Source organism: Lathamus discolor, chromosome Z (assembly GCF_037157495.1).
Source record: "Lathamus discolor isolate bLatDis1 chromosome Z, bLatDis1.hap1, whole genome shotgun sequence".
NCBI classification, from domain to species: Eukaryota; Metazoa; Chordata; class Aves; order Psittaciformes; family Psittacidae; genus Lathamus; species Lathamus discolor.
This window is the reverse complement of record NC_088909.1, coordinates 81301174-81319994: the sequence shown is the minus strand read 5'-3', so window position 1 is coordinate 81319994 and position 18821 is coordinate 81301174. Positions and strand designations below refer to the sequence as shown.

Below are 18821 nucleotides of genomic sequence, written 5' to 3'. Positions count from 1 at the left end.
GGGAAAAGGGCAAATGCCTTGTGGATAAAGGTATACCATGAGGTAGAAATTGGAGATATATTTGGGGAAGAATAATCTTCTATATGTAGTTCACAAAGGACTGTACAATCTTGTAAAGGAATAGAGAGACCTGTCAGACCTGACCAGTATCCTTTACCTCTGAAATGAAAGTTGGATGAGGAAACCTTAGCACATCACGGAGATAAAAATCAGGGATCTAAAGTTAAGTGTTCTAAGTTTCAGTTTTAGTTCAGTTTTACACCAACCATGAAAGCATCTGCAATTTCTACAGACACCCACTGCCAATGTAAATATTTAATCTCTTTCTGAAACTTGATACGGGTTTTATAGTGTGCCCTAACCTATACTTTGCCTTTACATTTGGTCTCAAACTGAAATCAGTGTTCTTAGACCATAAGGGAACAGCCAGTGGCTACAAATACTATACAGAGTAAGATGAACTACTGGGCAAAATCCAAAAGGTTTAACTCCTTGCATTACCTGCGGCCATTGCCTATATTTTAGAAGAGATTATATGTTCATTCTCGGAGATTTATATGTATTTCTCAGAAGACATGTAAAATAATTAACAAAAAAATTACTCTAGCCCTCTTAAATACAAAGGCCCTCTGGCTCAAATTGTTGTCTCTCCCAACTTTTTCTAGCAGACTATAGTATTGTAAAAAATTATATCATCATTCCACCGCCCTCAAAGAGTCATTTAGTTGCAGTGTTCCATTCAGCGGAGTATGTCAGCCTGTCTGCTATTCAGCTGCTGATGTTCACAAACCTTGAAAGGATGTTTCAGCTGAGCTTCCTCCTTCAGTTCTCTCAGCGAACTTGATCATTTTCCAGCAGGTTTAAAAGTTATTGGAGAGGAGAAACAGCAGACAGCTGTTTATAAGCTGTATAAGCCTCAGTTCCTTAGAAAATCAGGGTAGCAGGGACTTAGTAATCTCAAGCACTGTACATTTTTACTCCTCCCTCTGTAATTGTGCAACACAAGAAAGACAACCACAGAAGTGCTTCATACGGAGTTAATATTTAATTTTTGCGGAAGATTTTGCAGTCATACTTTAGTATGTCTAATTGCAGAGCTGAAACTTGTTTTTCATTATTCTGGTAGTATAGAAATGGCAGTTATTTCCCTTTCCCATTGCTGAAGAGTGAAGGAAAAAAAAAAGTAGCAGAGAGCTTTTAAGAGAGACTGAATATGGACATTGAAGAGTATAGAGAGGCAGTGTTTAAGTGACTGTAGCATTTTCTCCATCCTGTGCCCTTTCTGTTCTTTTATAATCATTAACTGTAAAGGCCATGTTCTACAGTATCTGAGAAGACGTATCATAGACCAGGGCTAAAACTGAAGTCACCTAGATATGAATGTCTGCTTCTGACAGGCAAAAAGCAAGCTCCTCAGAATATGTTCACATTATCAGCAGTTTTACAGTATGCATTGTGTGTCACTATGCCTGGTGGCTGGTGTAACAAAGGAAGGTCAAACAAAAGAAGCTATGGCAGGGCTTAATCACCTTGCACGTTGAACACACATACAAGACAACACTTGTATCTTACTATACCAGTCCATCAACAAAGAGTGGAAAGACTGGGCAATACTTGAAAAGTATAAATTAAAAAGATGATCTCTATTTCTGGATAACTGCAAATACTGGTGCTTATTCTGGAGGGTTTTCATAAAAGTTGTAGGAATCCATCAGCGAAATTTGATTAAAATTTAACAGTCTTCAGTCTCATCCAACCACATCTGTTCTGTACATCTATTTTGACTCTACATTCAAAGAAAAAACATTATTTCCAAATAGGAGATTTAGAAAAGTCAGAGTAAACAAATCAATCTATATATTCTTCTTAACATTAATTTCATAGTATCACAGGATAGTTTTTGAAACAGACCTCTGGAGGTCTTTTGCCTCCATGCTCAAAGCAGGGGCAACTAGAACAGCTTGCCCAGGGCCTTTTTCAGTTTGGTTTTGAGTATCTTCAAGTATGGAGGCTCCACAACGTCTCCAGACTCTCATTGAAAGTCCCCATTGAAATCATGACAGCTAAAGAGAAAGTTATCTGTTGTGTAACTTTTAATATTAAAACATAAACAGCTGGAATGTCCCTTTACGTTGTGTCACTCCCACTCTTCTGAAGTTAACCATACTCTGCTGTGGATTATAAGACCTAAAGCCAAAGTTAATGTGACTCAATTTTGTATGTAAGAAAGAGAAGCTACTGTAGTCCAAGGACATATCCTGACAGGCTACATGTTCTTCTCTATGTGCAGTGAAGGCACATGACTTAGAACACTGCTGGTGTTGCAGCGTATTGCTGTGCCATGGACCACTTTTCTTGAACCCCTTCTGTGGACATGTGCATCCCCTAGCAAGTGAAGAGAGCACATCTTTTGTGATCTCGGGTTCAAAAGACATCCGTCTATTATTCCTAGAAGCACCAAACATTACGTAAGTGATAATGAGCAGAGAATAACTGCAGTAACATTTAGTGTAAGAACTCTAGACTTTGAGGAATGTTAATAAGTAGTAAAATGTCGGTGGAGCAGACATAGCTTCTGTTTATACAGCACCATTTTTTACTATAGCGTGTGTGCTTTTAAAAGCAGAGGTTTCTTAAAAAAATGGTAAACTTCAGGAGTGGTCAGCATAGACGTTACCAAGTTATTAGTCTTCTGTTGTATATAGAGACACGTGGAGGTTTAAATAAGTGCCTGCTGTTTTGAGTAGTAGACAGCTTCACTGCACAGTAGAACAGAACTATTTAGTGACAGTTTGGAAGTACTGGGAGCAGTAGATAGGCTACAGCAGACCCAGTCCTATAAATGTCTTTGGCATGCCATGTAAACAGGATGTGAAGTATGATACAGTAGACTGTTACATGCTCATGTTAAAATATTCTGAGAATATTAAAAATGCCTACAGTTTCCAAGAAGAAAAAAATGTATCAGGAGATTGCCATGTCAGTTTGTCTCAGTAACCTGCTAAATGTAATCAGTTTGGTATCCTAATGCATTTGAGGGAGGAAGACCCGAACGTAAAGAAAAGGAGGAACTTCTCATCAAAATTTTGACACAATGAAAATATAATCTGTATTCCTGAATAGGAAGTCACTGGATTTTAGACCATAAACTCTGTATTCAAATCTATAGCAAGTATTTTTGACATGACATCTCCAAAATATGAAAATGATATATTTCACATCAGTCTTAATGTTTTCAATCACTTTCATTGAAAATATTTTGTATAGCCTTTCTTTAGAATGTTGCTACTTGTGATCAAACTTTTCCCCAGTGTAAATCTGGCAATACAATGTAGTCAAAATTAGAAATAAGCTTTTATTTCTGATCTTTTTTCTGCTACTGTCCATTGACTATGTTTCAGTTTTGTTCCAGGTTTAGAGACTCTGAGTTAGGTCTCCTGCAAATCGTTTGCAAATCAGCTGGCTGATAAAATGTAGCTGCTGGTATTTAGTGAATGCTCAATGTTATTCATGCAGTAGCATGTGGTACCAGGAAACCATTCCTTCCTCTCAATGCTGCAAATATTGACTTTTTGCAGATGAATACCCTTTTACTTAAAAAAAAAAAAAAAAAATCCAAACAAACCAGTTTAGGCAGTTTTTTTCCTTATTACTTTCCATGCCAATAATCGTACTAAAACTAATTTTATAATTATTTTGCTGACATTTTTCTTAATATGACTGTTTTCTAAAGGCTATTGCTTTTCAAGATAATTTAGTATGAGACACTAATTTGAATTAAAAGAAAAATTTGAAGATATATCCAATGATGGACTGGACCTAGCATTGTAACTTTTAGGGATACAGTTATGAGGGGGGTCCACAACTGGTGAAATACATCCAATTTAATGGTGACGCTAGGAAAGTTTAAAGCAATACAAAACTAAACACACAAGGAAGAAGAGTGAGAGACAGAGTGACAGAGAAAGGAGAACGGAAATGTAGGAGCCAAGAAAGAAATGGGGTGTGGAGGCTGAGAGAGGCAGAGAATGGAAAAAGTTTCCTAGTGGTCAGACAAGAAAAGCTGTGTGCAGGGCTCACCAGATTGGTGTCCTCCCTTGGTTCCATCTCCAGTGGAGCAGATGGTCCTCCCGGTAGTATATTGAGTATAAGTCAATCCCTTTCTTTAGGGCCTGACGTTGGTTGTTCCTACTTTTGATGCTGTTTTTGAATGGGAGTGCACAGTGGTCGGGAAAGGTGCTGCACAGCTGGTTCATTGCTGAGCTTTCTGCCAACAATAAACTTTGGAATACAATAAATTAAAACCACTATTCATTGTTGAAGACCACTAGCATTCTGGATTTAGAAAGACTCTTCAGGTCCAGAAATGCTAGATGACATAGTCAATTAAAATTTAAACAACAACGAAGTTTAAATCAAACTGTAAAGGCTAAGACGGAAGGTCAGCTGCAATGTGGATGCATCCTCAGTATTTACATGGCTTAATCCACCCAGATTATATCAATTATTTTAAGGCTATTTGTGGCTGCTGATTGCATATGCTATTTTTCAGCTATTTTACAGTAGTGTTGATGTAGTACATTATAATGTTCATGTGGTTTGTCATTCAAAACAAAAAAAGATGTTCTGTGGTGTTGTGCTTGTAAGGACCACAAACACTTCACTTAAACCTGGGATGTCACCTCATGGGCCAGGGTGATACAGCCTGTAAGGACAATTCATGTGACAAGCAGTCTACATCTTGCAACCTGGATCCATCTGCTCCTTACCAAAACATGCAGCTGCTGCACTGTCGTCAGATCTTGGCCTAGTGTAGCCCCTGAACAGCTGCATTAAAAACAAATAAAGCACTTTTTCTGCATCAAGCATATTTCATTGCATTTGTCGTTGTTGTGGTTTAACTTGGTGGGTAACTAAACATCAAACAGCTTCTTGCTCACTTCCCTGCTCCCTCAGTGGAACTGAGGAGAAGATGGTAAAAATATTAAAGTAAAATTTGCGGGTTGAGATAAAGGCAGCTTAATAGACAGAAATGGAGGGGAGCTCGTCATCCTTGTCATGAGTTAAAATACACAAAACAAGTGATGCAATTATTTACCACCCACTCACTGAGGCCCAGCCAGTTCATGAGCAGTGGTCCCAGGCCAGCTTTCCCCTAGCTTATACAGCAAGAGTGATGCCATATGGCCTGTAACATCCTTTTGGTCAGTTACTGTCAGCTGTCTTGGCTGTGTCACCTCCCATCTCCTTGTGCACCCCCAGCCTACTCAATGGTGGGGTGGGGTGGCAGGCAGAAAAGGCCTTGACGCTGTGTCAACACTGCTTAGCAACAACTAAAACTCTCTGTGTTCTTACCATTATTCTCCTGCTAAATCCAAACACAGCCCTGTACCAGGTACTAGGAAGAAAGTTAACTCTGTCGCAGCTGAAACCAGGACAATACCCACCCCTTACCCCATACCATTTACATCATGTACAGGTCCCACATTTTCCAGTACATCCTCTCCTGTCTTTTGATATATACACACAGGTATCATTCCCTCAGTCTGTGGGCCATCCGTCTAAAATGTGTGTTGGGTTCATTTAATCCATGACTTTGGGCTCCATCTGTCATAGTGATTATTCAGAACAGAGAGATGGAGTGGCAGTAGATTGTTGCATGCTGAAGCCAGTTCAGTAGTGCTTCTCTGGTTCTATCATTGCTGCACTTTGCGCAGTTTCATCAAAATGTGTTCCTCATTAATCTGGGAAATCTTTACAGTAATACCATTGATATGGCCTATAGCAACTATAGTAGGGGTTACATGCAGTATTTTATTATATTTGACACTGACCCACCTCACAGCCTTGTCTCTAAATTGGAGATATATGGAACTGGTGGATGGAACAGTCAATGGATGAGGAATTGGCTGGATTGTTGCACTCAAAGAGCTCAATACCAAAATGGAGAATGGTGACGTGTGGTGTTCCTCAGGGGTCAGTGTTGGGACCGATCTTGTTCAGCATTTTTGTTGGTGACATGGAGAGTGTATTGATGCACCCTCAGCAAGTTTTTTGATGACACCAAGCTGTGTGGTGTGGCTGACACACAGGAGGGAAGGGATGTCATCCAGAGGGACCTGGACAGGCTGGAGAGGTGGGACAGTGCAAACCTCATGACGTTCAACAAAGTGAAGTGCAAGGTCCTGCACCAGGGTCAGGGCAATCCCAGGCACAACATGGGCTGGGCAGAGACTGGATTGAGAACAGCCCTGAGGAGAAGGACTTGGGGGTGTTGGTGGGTGGGAAGCTCAATGTGACCCCGCAGTGTGCACTTCAGCCCAGGAACCAACCGTGTGCTGGGCTGCATCAGGAGGAGCGTGACCAGGAGGTCGAGGGAGGTGATCCTGCCCCTCTGCTCTGCTCTCACGAGACCCCACCTGCAGTGCTGCATCCAGCTCTGGGGCCCCCAACACAAGGGGGATGTGGACCTGCTTGAGTGAGTCCAGAGGAGGCCACAAAGGTGCTTCAAGGGCTGGGGCACATCTGCTGTGGAGACAGGCTGGGAGAATTGCGGTTGTTCAGCCTGGAGAAGGCTCTGTGGAGACCTTATAGTGGTCTTATACCTAAGGGGGACCTCGGAGAAATGTGGAGTGTGACTCTGAAAGCAAGTAGTGACAGGACAAGGGGCAATGATTTTTAACTGAAAGAGGGTAGATTTAGACTAGATATATTAGGAAGAAGTTGTTCCCTGTTGCACAGGTTGCCCTGAGAATCTGTGGCTGCCCCATCCCTGAGAATGTTCAAGGCCAGGCTGGACAGGGCTTGGAGAAACCTGGTCTAGTGGAAGGTGTCCTTGCCCATGGCAGCGTGGTTGAAACCAGATGATCTTTGAAGTCCCATCCAACCCAAACCATTCTGTGATTCTATATAGCAATTAACATGATGCAAATTCAAATCATTGGCTATTCTTACCCAGAATCAAATCCCCTTGAGGTACACACTGGACTTCCCCATCCTCCTGTATTGCCCACCAAGTGCATCCAGGTCCTTGAGCAAAAGCACTCCTACAAATGGATTTGCCTTTGCCTGAAGCAGGAATAACACAGACTGGTTTCCCCAGCTGATTCTTTACGTGTGCTACAGGAGCTTTATCTCCTTCTATAGAATGTAATAGTTTTGATTGGGCAGGGCTAGTTTGATAGGCAGATCCCCTAGTATTGACTAATAAGGTGGCTTTTGCTGGATGTATTCCAGTGTTTGAAAGCTCCACCACTCTTTCTGAATGATCTGACTTCTGCTTCCAGTATTTCTTTTTCTGCATAGTGGCAACTTACACTGGCACAAGTTGGTTCTCTTGTTCAGCTGCAGTGCCTGTCACTGGGGTTAGAATAGCTGCAGTGCCTGTTATTTTGTCATCAGATCCAGAGACCTTTTCCTCCTGAGGGTGCTGAATAGTGTTGAACAAAGCTTGGTAGATGTTGGCCAGGCCCCAGCACATTGCAGTGATTTGTGTCTCTCAGTGGGAAGCATACTTCTTCCAAATAGTTTGCTAGTTTCCTCTGGATGCTGCACTTCCTCAGGGTGAAATTCCAAAATGTTGGAAGTGACTGCTGTCCTAGGCACTTGCTCATACTATCCCACATTTAACATGCTCAGATCAGATCTGTCATTATTTCAATCTTTTGTGCCCCACACAGTGTGCTACCCAGCAGGCAGCTAAACACCACAGGACTGCTTGATCACTCCTCCACCCCCCAGTGGAATAGAGGAGAGAATTGCAAAGAAAAACCCAAACCCAAACCTATGGGTTGAGATAAAGACAGTTTAATAGGACAGAAATGGAAGGGAAAATAATAATAGTAATGGTGATGCAACAATTACAGCATGGAAAATAAGCGGTGCACAATGCAGTTGCTTACTACCCACCGACTAGGGCAGTTAATGAGCAGCCGCTACTGGACAGCTTTTACCTTAGTTTATACACTAAGCATGATGCCATATGGTATGGAATATCTCTTTGACCAGTTGGGCTCGGCTGTCCTGGCTGTGTCTCCTCTCAGCTTCCTGCGCCCACAGCCTCCTTACTGGTGGGGTGTCATGAGAAGCTTAAAAATCCTTGACTCAGTGTAAATGCTGCTTAGCAATAGCTTTAACATTGGTGTGTTATCAACATTATTCTCTTGCTAAATCCAAACCACAGCACTGTACCAGGTACTAGGAAGAAAATCAGCTCCATCTGAGACAAAACCAGGAAGGTCCTGTACTGAAATGACAGTCTCATGTCGTGACATTTTGAATTCTTCCCACACTTTTCAGGCTGCTTGAGTAACAGCCAAAACCTTGAGATTTCAGAGTTTTGAATTGCTTTGCTATTAAATGTATCTATGGACAAAATATTTCCACAGACCTGATATACAATGAATGTCCAGTGAGTGTGTCCTGGGTTAAACCACGACAGAGTGCTTAACGAAATAAGAGAGAATTTTCCCAAAATTCATGAATGAAACACAGGTTAAATATAGAACTTTATTGACATAGTATACGAATTCTAGATACAAGCAGTAGCTGCTTGATCTAAAGAAAAGTCTGGAAGAAAAAAAAAAGGTCTTTTTTTTTGAAGGAATTGCATTGTTTCAGTGACGTATATAAAAATATGATTCACTCCTTTGAAAATGCAAGGCTTGTATAATAAAACAACTCTAGTGCGTATGAATGAAGAGGACCACTAGGTGAGTCAAGGGTCAGGAATGCACGTAGGTAGATAAATAAAGCCAACTCAACATGCCAAATATGATAATGAAATAGCTAAGTTTTGTATGATAAAAAGCATTGTCTGGGCTTTACGGGCAAAAAAATACAGCACATCCACTTTAAACAAGTTCACTTAAGTCGGAAGCAGTCCAACTATTGCTGTTGTTGCAATGCCTGCGAAGCCCGCTTGATAGCTGGATAAATGTTTAAGCAGTTAACTTGTTTCAAACTCCCTGCAACTGAAGTTACACTTCTAACTTAAATATGTCTATACTACCATAAGCCAAGCATCTGCTCTGGAATCAGCCTTGGCAGAAATGACAGTTACCAAGAACAATATCAAGAACATAAAATATCAGAATGGTATTTATGACTGTATTCAGGCATATTCAGAACTAATGGCTAAAATTTGCATGCAGTTCCAGGAAAAGACAGCTTCTGTGGCATCTTAGAGAAACAGATGGTTAAAAGTTTGTTCTTACCATTTCCAGCACTCCTGAAATGCTAGCAGCAGCTAGAGCCAGGAGAATGTTGGTGTAGTAAGTGAATGTAGAAAACTAAAAAATTGGGTCCACGTCAGATGTTTATTTTACTTGGAGGTCTGGCTTCCTGCCATGCGTTCAGGCAATAAATTGGCTGTAACAGAGCTGCTTCTAGCATTCTGCTGAGTAGAAGTATCCCAGCAGAAACAATAAGAGGCAAAATAAGGTAAGCAAGAGCAGACTACAGCAGGTTTTTAAATAGGCTTCAATTTAATGTTATTTTATCAGACTGCTTGTTAAGATTCTAACAAAAAGTGATTTTTTTTCTCAGTTGACTTTAGAGTTTTCTTCTAAAATCTCTTAATTAGACTAGTTCATTACTATTTTTATATATTCCTGTGTCTAGTTTATAGATTTAATAATGTCAGTCTGATTTGAATGGGATGATAGCCTTATTATTTGTTAGCTAAAGGATGAGAAGTTCATTTTAATCCACTGTTAGATTTTAACAAACTTGGAGGAGTTACTTATGTTCTTTGGAAGAAGAACTGTCAGCTGCAACCCAATACTTTTGACAGAAATTAGACAGAAAAGAGTTCTGATCCTTTAGCAGTCTTAGAGATACCTTGTTATCAATGTACCAAGACAGTATGAGATAATATTTGGATCATATCACCATGGGAATGAACTCCAAAATTTTAAATCCTGTTTCAATGTTCTGAATTTGATCTAATTTTTTGATCAGATGTATCTGTAGCTAAGTGAAAGAGAGAATGATGGTTAAGAACAAATTAGATCGCTAAGAGGGCAAGAGAAGCTATGCAACAGACTTTCTCTGCTGCCTTCATATAAATAAATTGATACAGTCTGTGTATCAGGAAAAAATTTCAAACTCCCTCTGCTTTTACAGTGATCTTGTTGCCATTGGCCACAAATGTGCTCAAGTATATCTGATTTCAGCAGCTGCAAGAGCTATAGCTTCAGTTTTCCTCTTCCCTTGTGCTTAGCTTAGATGTGAGACAAAAGAACAGACCCAAGTTTCCAAAACAAACAACGGTGGAGTAGGTCTGCAGCCAAGAGCAGTATCCAGCTCCTCCTAGCCATCTTCAAGCAGCACACACATTAAAGAAGAGGGAAATGAACTGAAGAATTGGGTATGAGAGAGATTAAAATAGCAGAAAACAAAACAAAACAAACAAAAAAACCACATAGGGAGAGACACGCAATATTTAAAACTGGGTAAGAATGCAAAAAGTGGGAGTAGTGACATGAGAGAAAAGGCTTATTGAAATGGGACTCAGTCTTAAGGGACATGTGAGGAAATTCAAGCTATGGAAGCTTTTGTTATTTCTTGTAGAGAGCCTTCTTTGTTCTGGAGAGCTAACAGAGGTGAAATTCTACCACAGACTTTTCCATTTTCTATTTGTTCAAACAAGCAGAAATACTTATGTACATTCCTTCAGTATCAAGATTTCCTGTATAACTTTCTCCATAGAAAACTTCCTAAGAATTTATCCACTTCCTAAATAAGGTTCTGAAAATTTCTTTGAACTGGCCTTCCCTCTTCAGGAATTCTTCAGGGTCTTGGCTTGTAATCATCCTCCTTTTCTTTCAGTGGTGGGTGTAAATAGCATGGATGCAAGACTCTGGATCTAGGCTGGCATGGTACCACATTGGTTCTCAAAAGCCCCCAAAACCATTTCATTAAGTGCTTAGCACTAACTCAGCATACATTGGCATTAGTAGCTGCAGTATATGTAGGGCAAATCTAGCAGAAGACAATTCCCTGATAGCTTCACTGGGTACAGAAATCGGGAACTGGGACCTTCTGAAATTCTGACCAAGTGCAGCCAAACTCGAGTTGCACTTATTTTCAGTAGGAATGTTCAGTAATGTTTTCCACTTGCATTCAGTAGGAATGTTCTGTAAGGGATTAAATGTCTTGTTTTGAGCATCCTAATTCTGACAAGGCCTTGATGCTTTGTGAATGCTGAGCGCCTAACGCCTCTCAAGATTCACAAGCTGATATTACTGCCGCATACTCTGCGGTGCCTGATTCTGTTACATGTTTGCAGAAGGAAGGTCACAGTTAGGACTTTGTGGAAAACTACAGAGGGTGCTCTCTTTTGCTTAAGGTGCACGGTGTTGAAACAATTTCAGCGAGATGAAGAAGACCCAGCCTTTACTTTCTACCTCTGACTACAAGTTCTCAGACATTTGAAAAATGAGACATCTTTACTAGAAAGTTAATGCTTTCTATTAAATATTTCACTTTTCAGTAGCCTAATTGAATGTTTAGTTACAACTAAAGAGCCAAAAAGAGTGAAAAAATGCCTTAGATAGATAGCCTTTGTCGTCCAGTAACAGGAAAGTTGCCAGGGACAGAATTCTTTCATTTCTACCTTTTCACATAAATATTTAAAGTGGAATTCTGCCATCAGTGACATGAACTCAACCAGAAGACAGAACCTCCCTCCCCCACATGAACACAGTGTCAGAACTATGATGTCTCTGGCATAACTGATATTTAGTTATACTGTGCAAAGCTGCATGGGGCTAAAATTGTACACGTCTTTGCTTGATTCATTCCCCAGGGAACCAAACAAAATGAAGCTCCTTGGGTTTTTCTGTCTGCATTTGACATAAACTGTTGTCACAAACAGGAGAGTGTCACACTCAGGAGAGTGTGCAGATGTGAGAATTCCAGTTTCCTTTTCTTCAAACCAAATTAAGATCCTTAGCTTTTCTGAAATGGAGTGATTTAAGCTGTGTTTTCAGGATATCTTATTAGCTGCCTATGTGGTTCCTCAATTAACATAGTTTCCATTCCTAGACACCAGCACCTCTTTAGGGTACTAGACTAGGTAATACTTTATTCCCCTTTGTTCATCTAGCCTTTGAAAACTGAAAAACATTCTTTTTTTTTTTTTTTTGTGAAAATATAGTCACGAATACAACATTATTTTATGAGATGCAAAGCACACTGAAGTTGAATTATTGAATTGAAAGTAAAGATTAATAATTTGAAAATATGAATTGTTGCTAATGGCAGGAGATTGATTTTTTCCTCTGGTAACTTACGATATTCATTAATAATTTTAAGATACTCCTCAGATTTCCAGTCTCCAGTCCTCATTCTAATGGTAACATTTCCTGAACTTTGGTTTAAGATTGCAGTATGGCTACATGTCTCCACCGAAAGTCAGATTATGCTGTGTTGAAGTTATCGTAATATTCAATCACTTATGTATGCTTTGATAATTATCTTTAACTGCATTCTGAAGAACAAAAAGAATATGATTTTCAATCCAGCTTGCAAAGTGTAGCTTTATTCCTTTGGTTGAGAAGCATAAATAAATGAACTTGAAGTCAAATGAAGTGCCTGTTTTATCTAAGGGGAAGTATTTAAAAATACATTCCTTCAACACAACCATGTCCATGATGACCTGCATCTTTGTGGAAGTACAGGTAGGTAACTGATTTACTTTAGCTAGAAATGCACTGGTTTTGCCTTGGAAGACATAGGCTTTGGTCATGTAAACAGTCAAACATCTGTTGAGCTTATCCTGCTTCTTTTAACTGTTATGTATCAAAATATGTTTATATATGTAAATATACTCTTTGTGAACCTGTTTTGCAATCAAAACATTAAGTATTTTGACAAGTTCTAACTCCTGTTTTAGGACTGAAAAGTGAAGCAGCTCGAGTTACCAGAATTTCTCAAGTGCTCTTGCCATGCTGCTCCGCTCAGGCCGCAGAAAGCCGTATGAAGTGTTGTTCCATGAAAGGAAGTCTGTTAAGACGAAGTCTCTGCTGGGAACTGTGAAAACAGCTTCCAGAAAACCAGGTAACTTTCCTGAGGGAAAGCTGTGTTTGTAATTGGAAAGACAGTTCCAACCCAAGGCAGAATGCAACCACATTAAGTATCTGGAACAGCTTATCTCTAATAAGGTAAAAAATAAAAATATCTAGAATTATTTAGATTTTTCACACATCAAATTCAGGCAAGTAAATCCTAAAGTACATCTCTACCTTGCTGGACAAGAGTGAATGACATAGCAGGCCTGCCTACTGTTTTATTTTGGGCACTGTACTAATTTTTGTGATTCTAGCTGGAAGTAGAATTCTTACACTATAACTGTTATAACAATTTTTAGAAGGTTTGCTGTATTGATTAGTGTAGCTGGCCTGTTGCTTTTTAGAACAATCCACCTTTTTTTTCTGGAAGCCTGGTAGCCTTTGTTATCAAGTTATTCAAAGGCCTTTGAAGACCTTTGCCCACATGTAGATGAGTTATGCATGTGTTGAAGGTCCAACATAGGATGTATCAGACCTGCCACTCCAGAGGGTGTGACTTGGGCTGTCAGGGCGTGCATCATCCATCTCTTTTGTTGACTTTATGTGCAGAATTTCTGCTCAGCCTGAACAGGGTGGAAAGAAAGCTTCCGGGAAACAACTTTGTTTCTTTCAAAATGTCTGCTTAAATACAGATGTTTCAGAGGAGTTACACCAATATAAAAAGAGTAACAAGGTTTTTGGTGAAGTCAAGCATTCCCAGAATGTTATGTCTCTGCTGATACATTTTGAGTATCCTGCTGTTTTATTTGGCTAATTGGTCTGGTGAAGAAAGGACTGTTTATCTCACAGCATATCCAGTTTGGTCTGTGTAGTCTGATGTATGTCTTAACTGAATATGAAAGTACAAAACCTATTCCAGGAAAACAATATTTGGCCTAACATAATCAACATTGTGCCTTATAGTTATTCTGTAGGTGTCAGACACCCAAGAATCTGGACTTAGATCCTTCTGACATCCAGAACAGCACAGTTGTGTTCAGTAGTGATAGGGAAGCATTTCTTTGTAGACAGTCTTTAGCTATGAAGACCTGTGGGTTGGTTTTTTTTTCAGCAAGAGGTATCAGGTCCCCAAAATAAATGCTACTATTTTAAGTAGCCATAAGCACTCTAGCCTAAAACTGTTGTCTGTATGCAGATCCAGTTTTCAAACTGCAAAACTGGGAGAGAGGTGACTACCTGTGACATGATAGAAACTAGACTAGAAACAGTATGCTGCAGAGATACTTCCCGTTTCACCTCTTCTCTTCCTCAGAATGAAATCTTGTCACTTAACTCTGTGTTTTTCATATTTCTCTGTGCACAGGCTCCTGTGCACAGCCTTGTTCTGGCTCTGGTTTCTCACAGGGATCTTTCCCCCACTGTAAGATAACTCATTTGTCAGCCAGCTCCTAGTTTTGACACCCTCTCTTATGTTCAAATTATTCACATCCCCATAATCTCTTTCACTGCAGCCATCTGGACATTGTCCACATTCCCTCACCCCCGCACCCCCACATTCTTACACTATCCCTCAAGCTCTTGGATTGGAAGCCATTTTGTCAAACTGAAGTTTTCGCACATGTGAACTTCCCAAAAGGTTCAGCATACATCTCCTCTTCTCACTGACATTACCTTCCAAGAAAAGAAATCTATACTTTCCTTCTTTGTACCACCAGCAAGCCCCTCAAACAGCTGCTTAAGCCCAGTGTATAATTTCTACTATATGTTAGCTATACTGTTCATAGTTCAAGTATACATAGATAGCCAAGAAAGATTGCTGTGAAAATACACTTGATCATTTTATATGGAATTTTACCATTTTCCTGTTGCCAGTAAAATTAATTACATCTCATTTTTTATTAGCATTGTGTTTGCGAGAAACACTGAAATGCTATATACTGACGGAAGATTCAAAAACAGTGCATTTTGACATAGATGAAGATGGTCACCACGAAATATCAACCAAGGATTCACAATCCCATGAAGGTAGTGTGCTTTTTACACCAAAACTTGCCAAATGTATGTGTAGTACTATAGGATATTTTTTAATGTACTGTTATGTGGGCCCCTCACTACAAGAAAGACATTGAGGTGCTGGAGTATGTCCAGAGAAGGGCAGAAAAGCTGATGAAAGGTCTAGAGATCACAAGTCTTATGAGAAGCAGCTGAGGGAACTGGGGTTGTTTAGCCTGGAGAAAAGGATGCTCAGGGGGGACCTTATTGCTCTTCACAGCTACCTGAAAGGAGGTGGTAGTGAGGTGAGATCAGTCTCTTCTCACAAGTAACAAGTGATAGAACAAGAGGAAATTACCTCAAGTTGCACCAGGGGAGGTTTAAACTGGATATTAGGAAAAATGTCGTTACCAAAAGGGCTGTCAAGCGCTGGAACAGGCTGCCCAGGGAAGGGTTCAGTCACCATCCCTGCAGATATTTGAAAGACGTATAGATGCTGTGGTAGTGACATAGTCCAGTGGTAAACTTGGCAGTGCTGTGTTAACGGTTGGCCTAGATGATCCTAAGGCCTCTTCCAACCTAAACGATTCTGTGATTGTATGTTTTCTGTAAACATAACATTATACTGCATCTTCATGGATATCAGTAGTGATATAAGAAAACTTTTATTCCAGTTTATGGTATGTACAGTATTATCATTAATATACTTAGATGGTAAGAAGATTATTTTGTTCTCTCCCATTTTAGTCAATGGGAGGTCTAGATACTTACTATGAAGAGAGTGAAAGCAAAGATAATCCTGAGAGACAGGGTCAAAATGGAAAAAACAAAAATAGAGCAGATTTTTGAATTTTGGGGATAATTGTATGTTTCATGGAACTCTTCTCTCAAGTGGGGCTTCTCTGACACTAAAAACAATTATCATAAGTAACATCACAGCATTAGTTGTTAGAGGGTATCCTTTTAGTAGATAAGAGGCAAATAACAACAAATGCAATTATTCTAGAATTATACATTTTCCAGAGATGTGAAAGTAGGGAGAACAAAAACCAATAAACCATATTTCTACCCAAAATGCAGGGAAAAGATGAAGTCTTTAAGATAGCTATTAAATTACTGAAACTTTATTTCTTACAAAACCCCAGCTTTCACAGGAATGAGAAGTCCATTATATATGTTTCAGATAAAGACAGATTAAGGCTTGTTTGATATATTTATAAGCTAACGTTATTTTTATTCTATTAAATTGTGAATAATGGCAGCTGCACTGATAATATATTGAAGTGTGCTTTGTATCTTTTGAAGTATCTTTTACTTGATAACTTCATAGAATTTTGAAGTAAACTGTACAATTCATATTGCTAATTTATGAACAGAACCACAATCTGTATAGGTATACAATAGAAGCAGTTTGTGAATAGATTCATAGTATGACAATCCTGATGTAGAAGATACTGATATTCCTAGACAAAAGGGGGAAAAAAGAAAATGCTATGTGATATTCTCGTATATGTAAACACAATCACAGCAAACATATATTCATGACAATACAGTTCAGACAACATCATATTAGGAACCATCTGTAACCTGGATGATTGTGGCTTTGACCTGGAGTGAGTGATGTTTTCACAGATAGTGATTCAGGCTGATGTTGGAAAAGCCAGAAACTACCTGCTATTGCTATGTGTTATTTTCCAGTCTTTTACATTTCTTATTAGGGTCCCCACATCTGCTGCCAAAGACTTTCAGGCTTCTCTTTGATAGCATTTTAGGCCTTACATCTCATTACTGACTTCTGTTTTCTGAGGTGCATTCTCTTTTGCAAAAGATAATTCTTCAATCAGTACATTTATTAGCCTCAAAGTTAAGACTTCGGGGTACCTGTTCACAAGTCTAACTGCACAGTCTTCTGCGGTTATATGATTTCAGAAACCTGCAAGAAATGAAGTCTGATGCCAATTGCTGTTACACAGTCTCTTTCAGACTATATTTTAAAATAATTCTTTAAATTGCTTACAGTGTTTTTAAATTTAAACAATTCCACATATTTATTAAATATCTTTTCTTTTAGATATTGCGTGGTTAAGTGTGTTTACAAGGAATGAACCAACGGTTACTGGTAAGACTTTTGTTAGAATAAAAGGTATCATTCTCTTTGTTAGCGTGTGGGATTGAAGAGGCGTTTGAGAGTTGGAAAAGTAATTTTTTACATGTAGACTTTATATTAGAAGTAACATATTATACCAGATGTTTAGGTCAGGTTGCTGGACAGCTCTAAAAATTAAAGAGCCTTCTGTGTTCCATAAAAAATGTTTGAAGTCACAAAATTTGCCTTAGCGAGTAATGGCTTGGACTGAAGACACTTGTATATGACGAAATAGAATGTATACAAGCTAGAAAATCCAAATTTTTTTTTTATTTTTTATTTTTCAAGAAAAGTGTGTGTGCTGTACTGCTGACATATGGGTCTTGGCTAGCAAAGACCTGTTGTAACAGGAAAGGAAAACCAGAATGAAATGGATGTGAAAGAAGAGGGAATACATTCTTGGAACATTATGGAAGAGTAAGAAATTATTGGGAAAATCTAAAATATATTAGTTCCAGGTATTCTCCAATAGAGGACAAATGTATTCCAGTTTCAGCCATAAAGGGCTGCTGTCATAGATGTGAGCAAATACCTATCTGGTCCAGTACTGTACCTTGAACAATGACCAAATGGGGATTTCTAGGTTACAGTATAAGATACTGATATCCTCCCAAATCCCAATGCTTCACATTTCAGGGACATCCACAAGCAAGAATTTTTTTTTTGTTTGTTTGTTTTGTATTAGTTAATTTCAAAGCATTTCCTTTGCATGAATCTGTAAAATCAGCACTTAGACTCTGGTAGGTAATCACATAGGTGAAGTAATTCATCCAAAGGCAGTCAGAGAGTGAAAGCATCACGTATGAAATCGTGGGAAGATTCCTTACTTTCTTTGCCATTTGGTGTCTGCCTGATAGACCACTTGTCATGTTTTGTAGAGGCGACAGGGAAAGTTGGACTTCTTTGGATTTACTCAAGCTAAACAAAGAATAAGCAAGTCACAGTAAATTTTATAGACAAAGAAAGCCAAGGATAGTTAGGACATAACTCATATTGACGTGTATCCCAGGTGAATTGGCTGGACTCATTGCATCTCTTCTGTTGCCACTCTTACATCTAAGTCAGAACACTCTCAACTTGGATATGAAATCTCTCTTGCCTGATGATGTGCCTCTTACATGCTACAGCTGAAGCTGGACAGTTGTGGCTGAGGCAATCTAGGGATGTCAGAAAACATAATAACAATGGCAGAATCTTAGACAGTCTACATTCCACTACATTTATCTGAATACATATGTAAACTGCGTAAAATACACTAGGCTGGAGTGTGTATTGATTTTTAATAAGGAATTTTATGCTATTTTCATGCTGTGGCTGGCTCAGAAGAAACTCTTTCAGAAGACTTCCACAAAAACATTACAGTTGGGTAAATTAGGATTAGATCAGCTAAGATTAGCCAGGTGGGATGAATATGTTCTCCTGATTCTGAATGTCCTTCTAAGGCTAAAAAATACCTTAGGTAATAGGAAAAAAAAAATCTCCTTAGCTGCATCTGTTTGTTTATAATTACCCAACCTCTGTAAAGTTTGCATTCAGTTGCTGAAGTGATGGACATATAGATAACTGCTACTTTCTTTTACATTTTTTGTATTAAACAGTGCACCTAAGATACTTTCAAAAGCAGAAGATGTATTATTTGAAGTAAATCTGCAAGACAGTCAGGCAGTTAT

At 39.1% G+C, this 18821-nt stretch overlaps 1 protein-coding gene across 4 annotated transcripts in view; it reads left to right on the top strand.

The window, feature by feature from the left end:
• LOC136004694 (uncharacterized) overlaps positions 1-18821 on the top strand; it is a 42326-nt gene that overhangs the window by 11026 nt on the left and 12479 nt on the right. For 2 of the 4 annotated variants that reach the window (XM_065661449.1, XM_065661445.1), the window contains exons 1-4: positions 9359-9441; positions 12899-13062; positions 14916-15038; positions 17077-17124. In XM_065661449.1, coding sequence (XP_065517521.1) covers positions 12951-13062; positions 14916-15038; positions 17077-17124 — 283 coding nt within the window. In that variant the 5' untranslated portion in view covers positions 9359-9441; positions 12899-12950. Of the gene's footprint in view, positions 1-9358; positions 9442-12898; positions 13063-14915; positions 15039-17076; positions 17125-18821 lie in introns of those variants that run through there. The other 2 variants (XM_065661446.1, XM_065661447.1) reach the window with 1 other exon arrangement.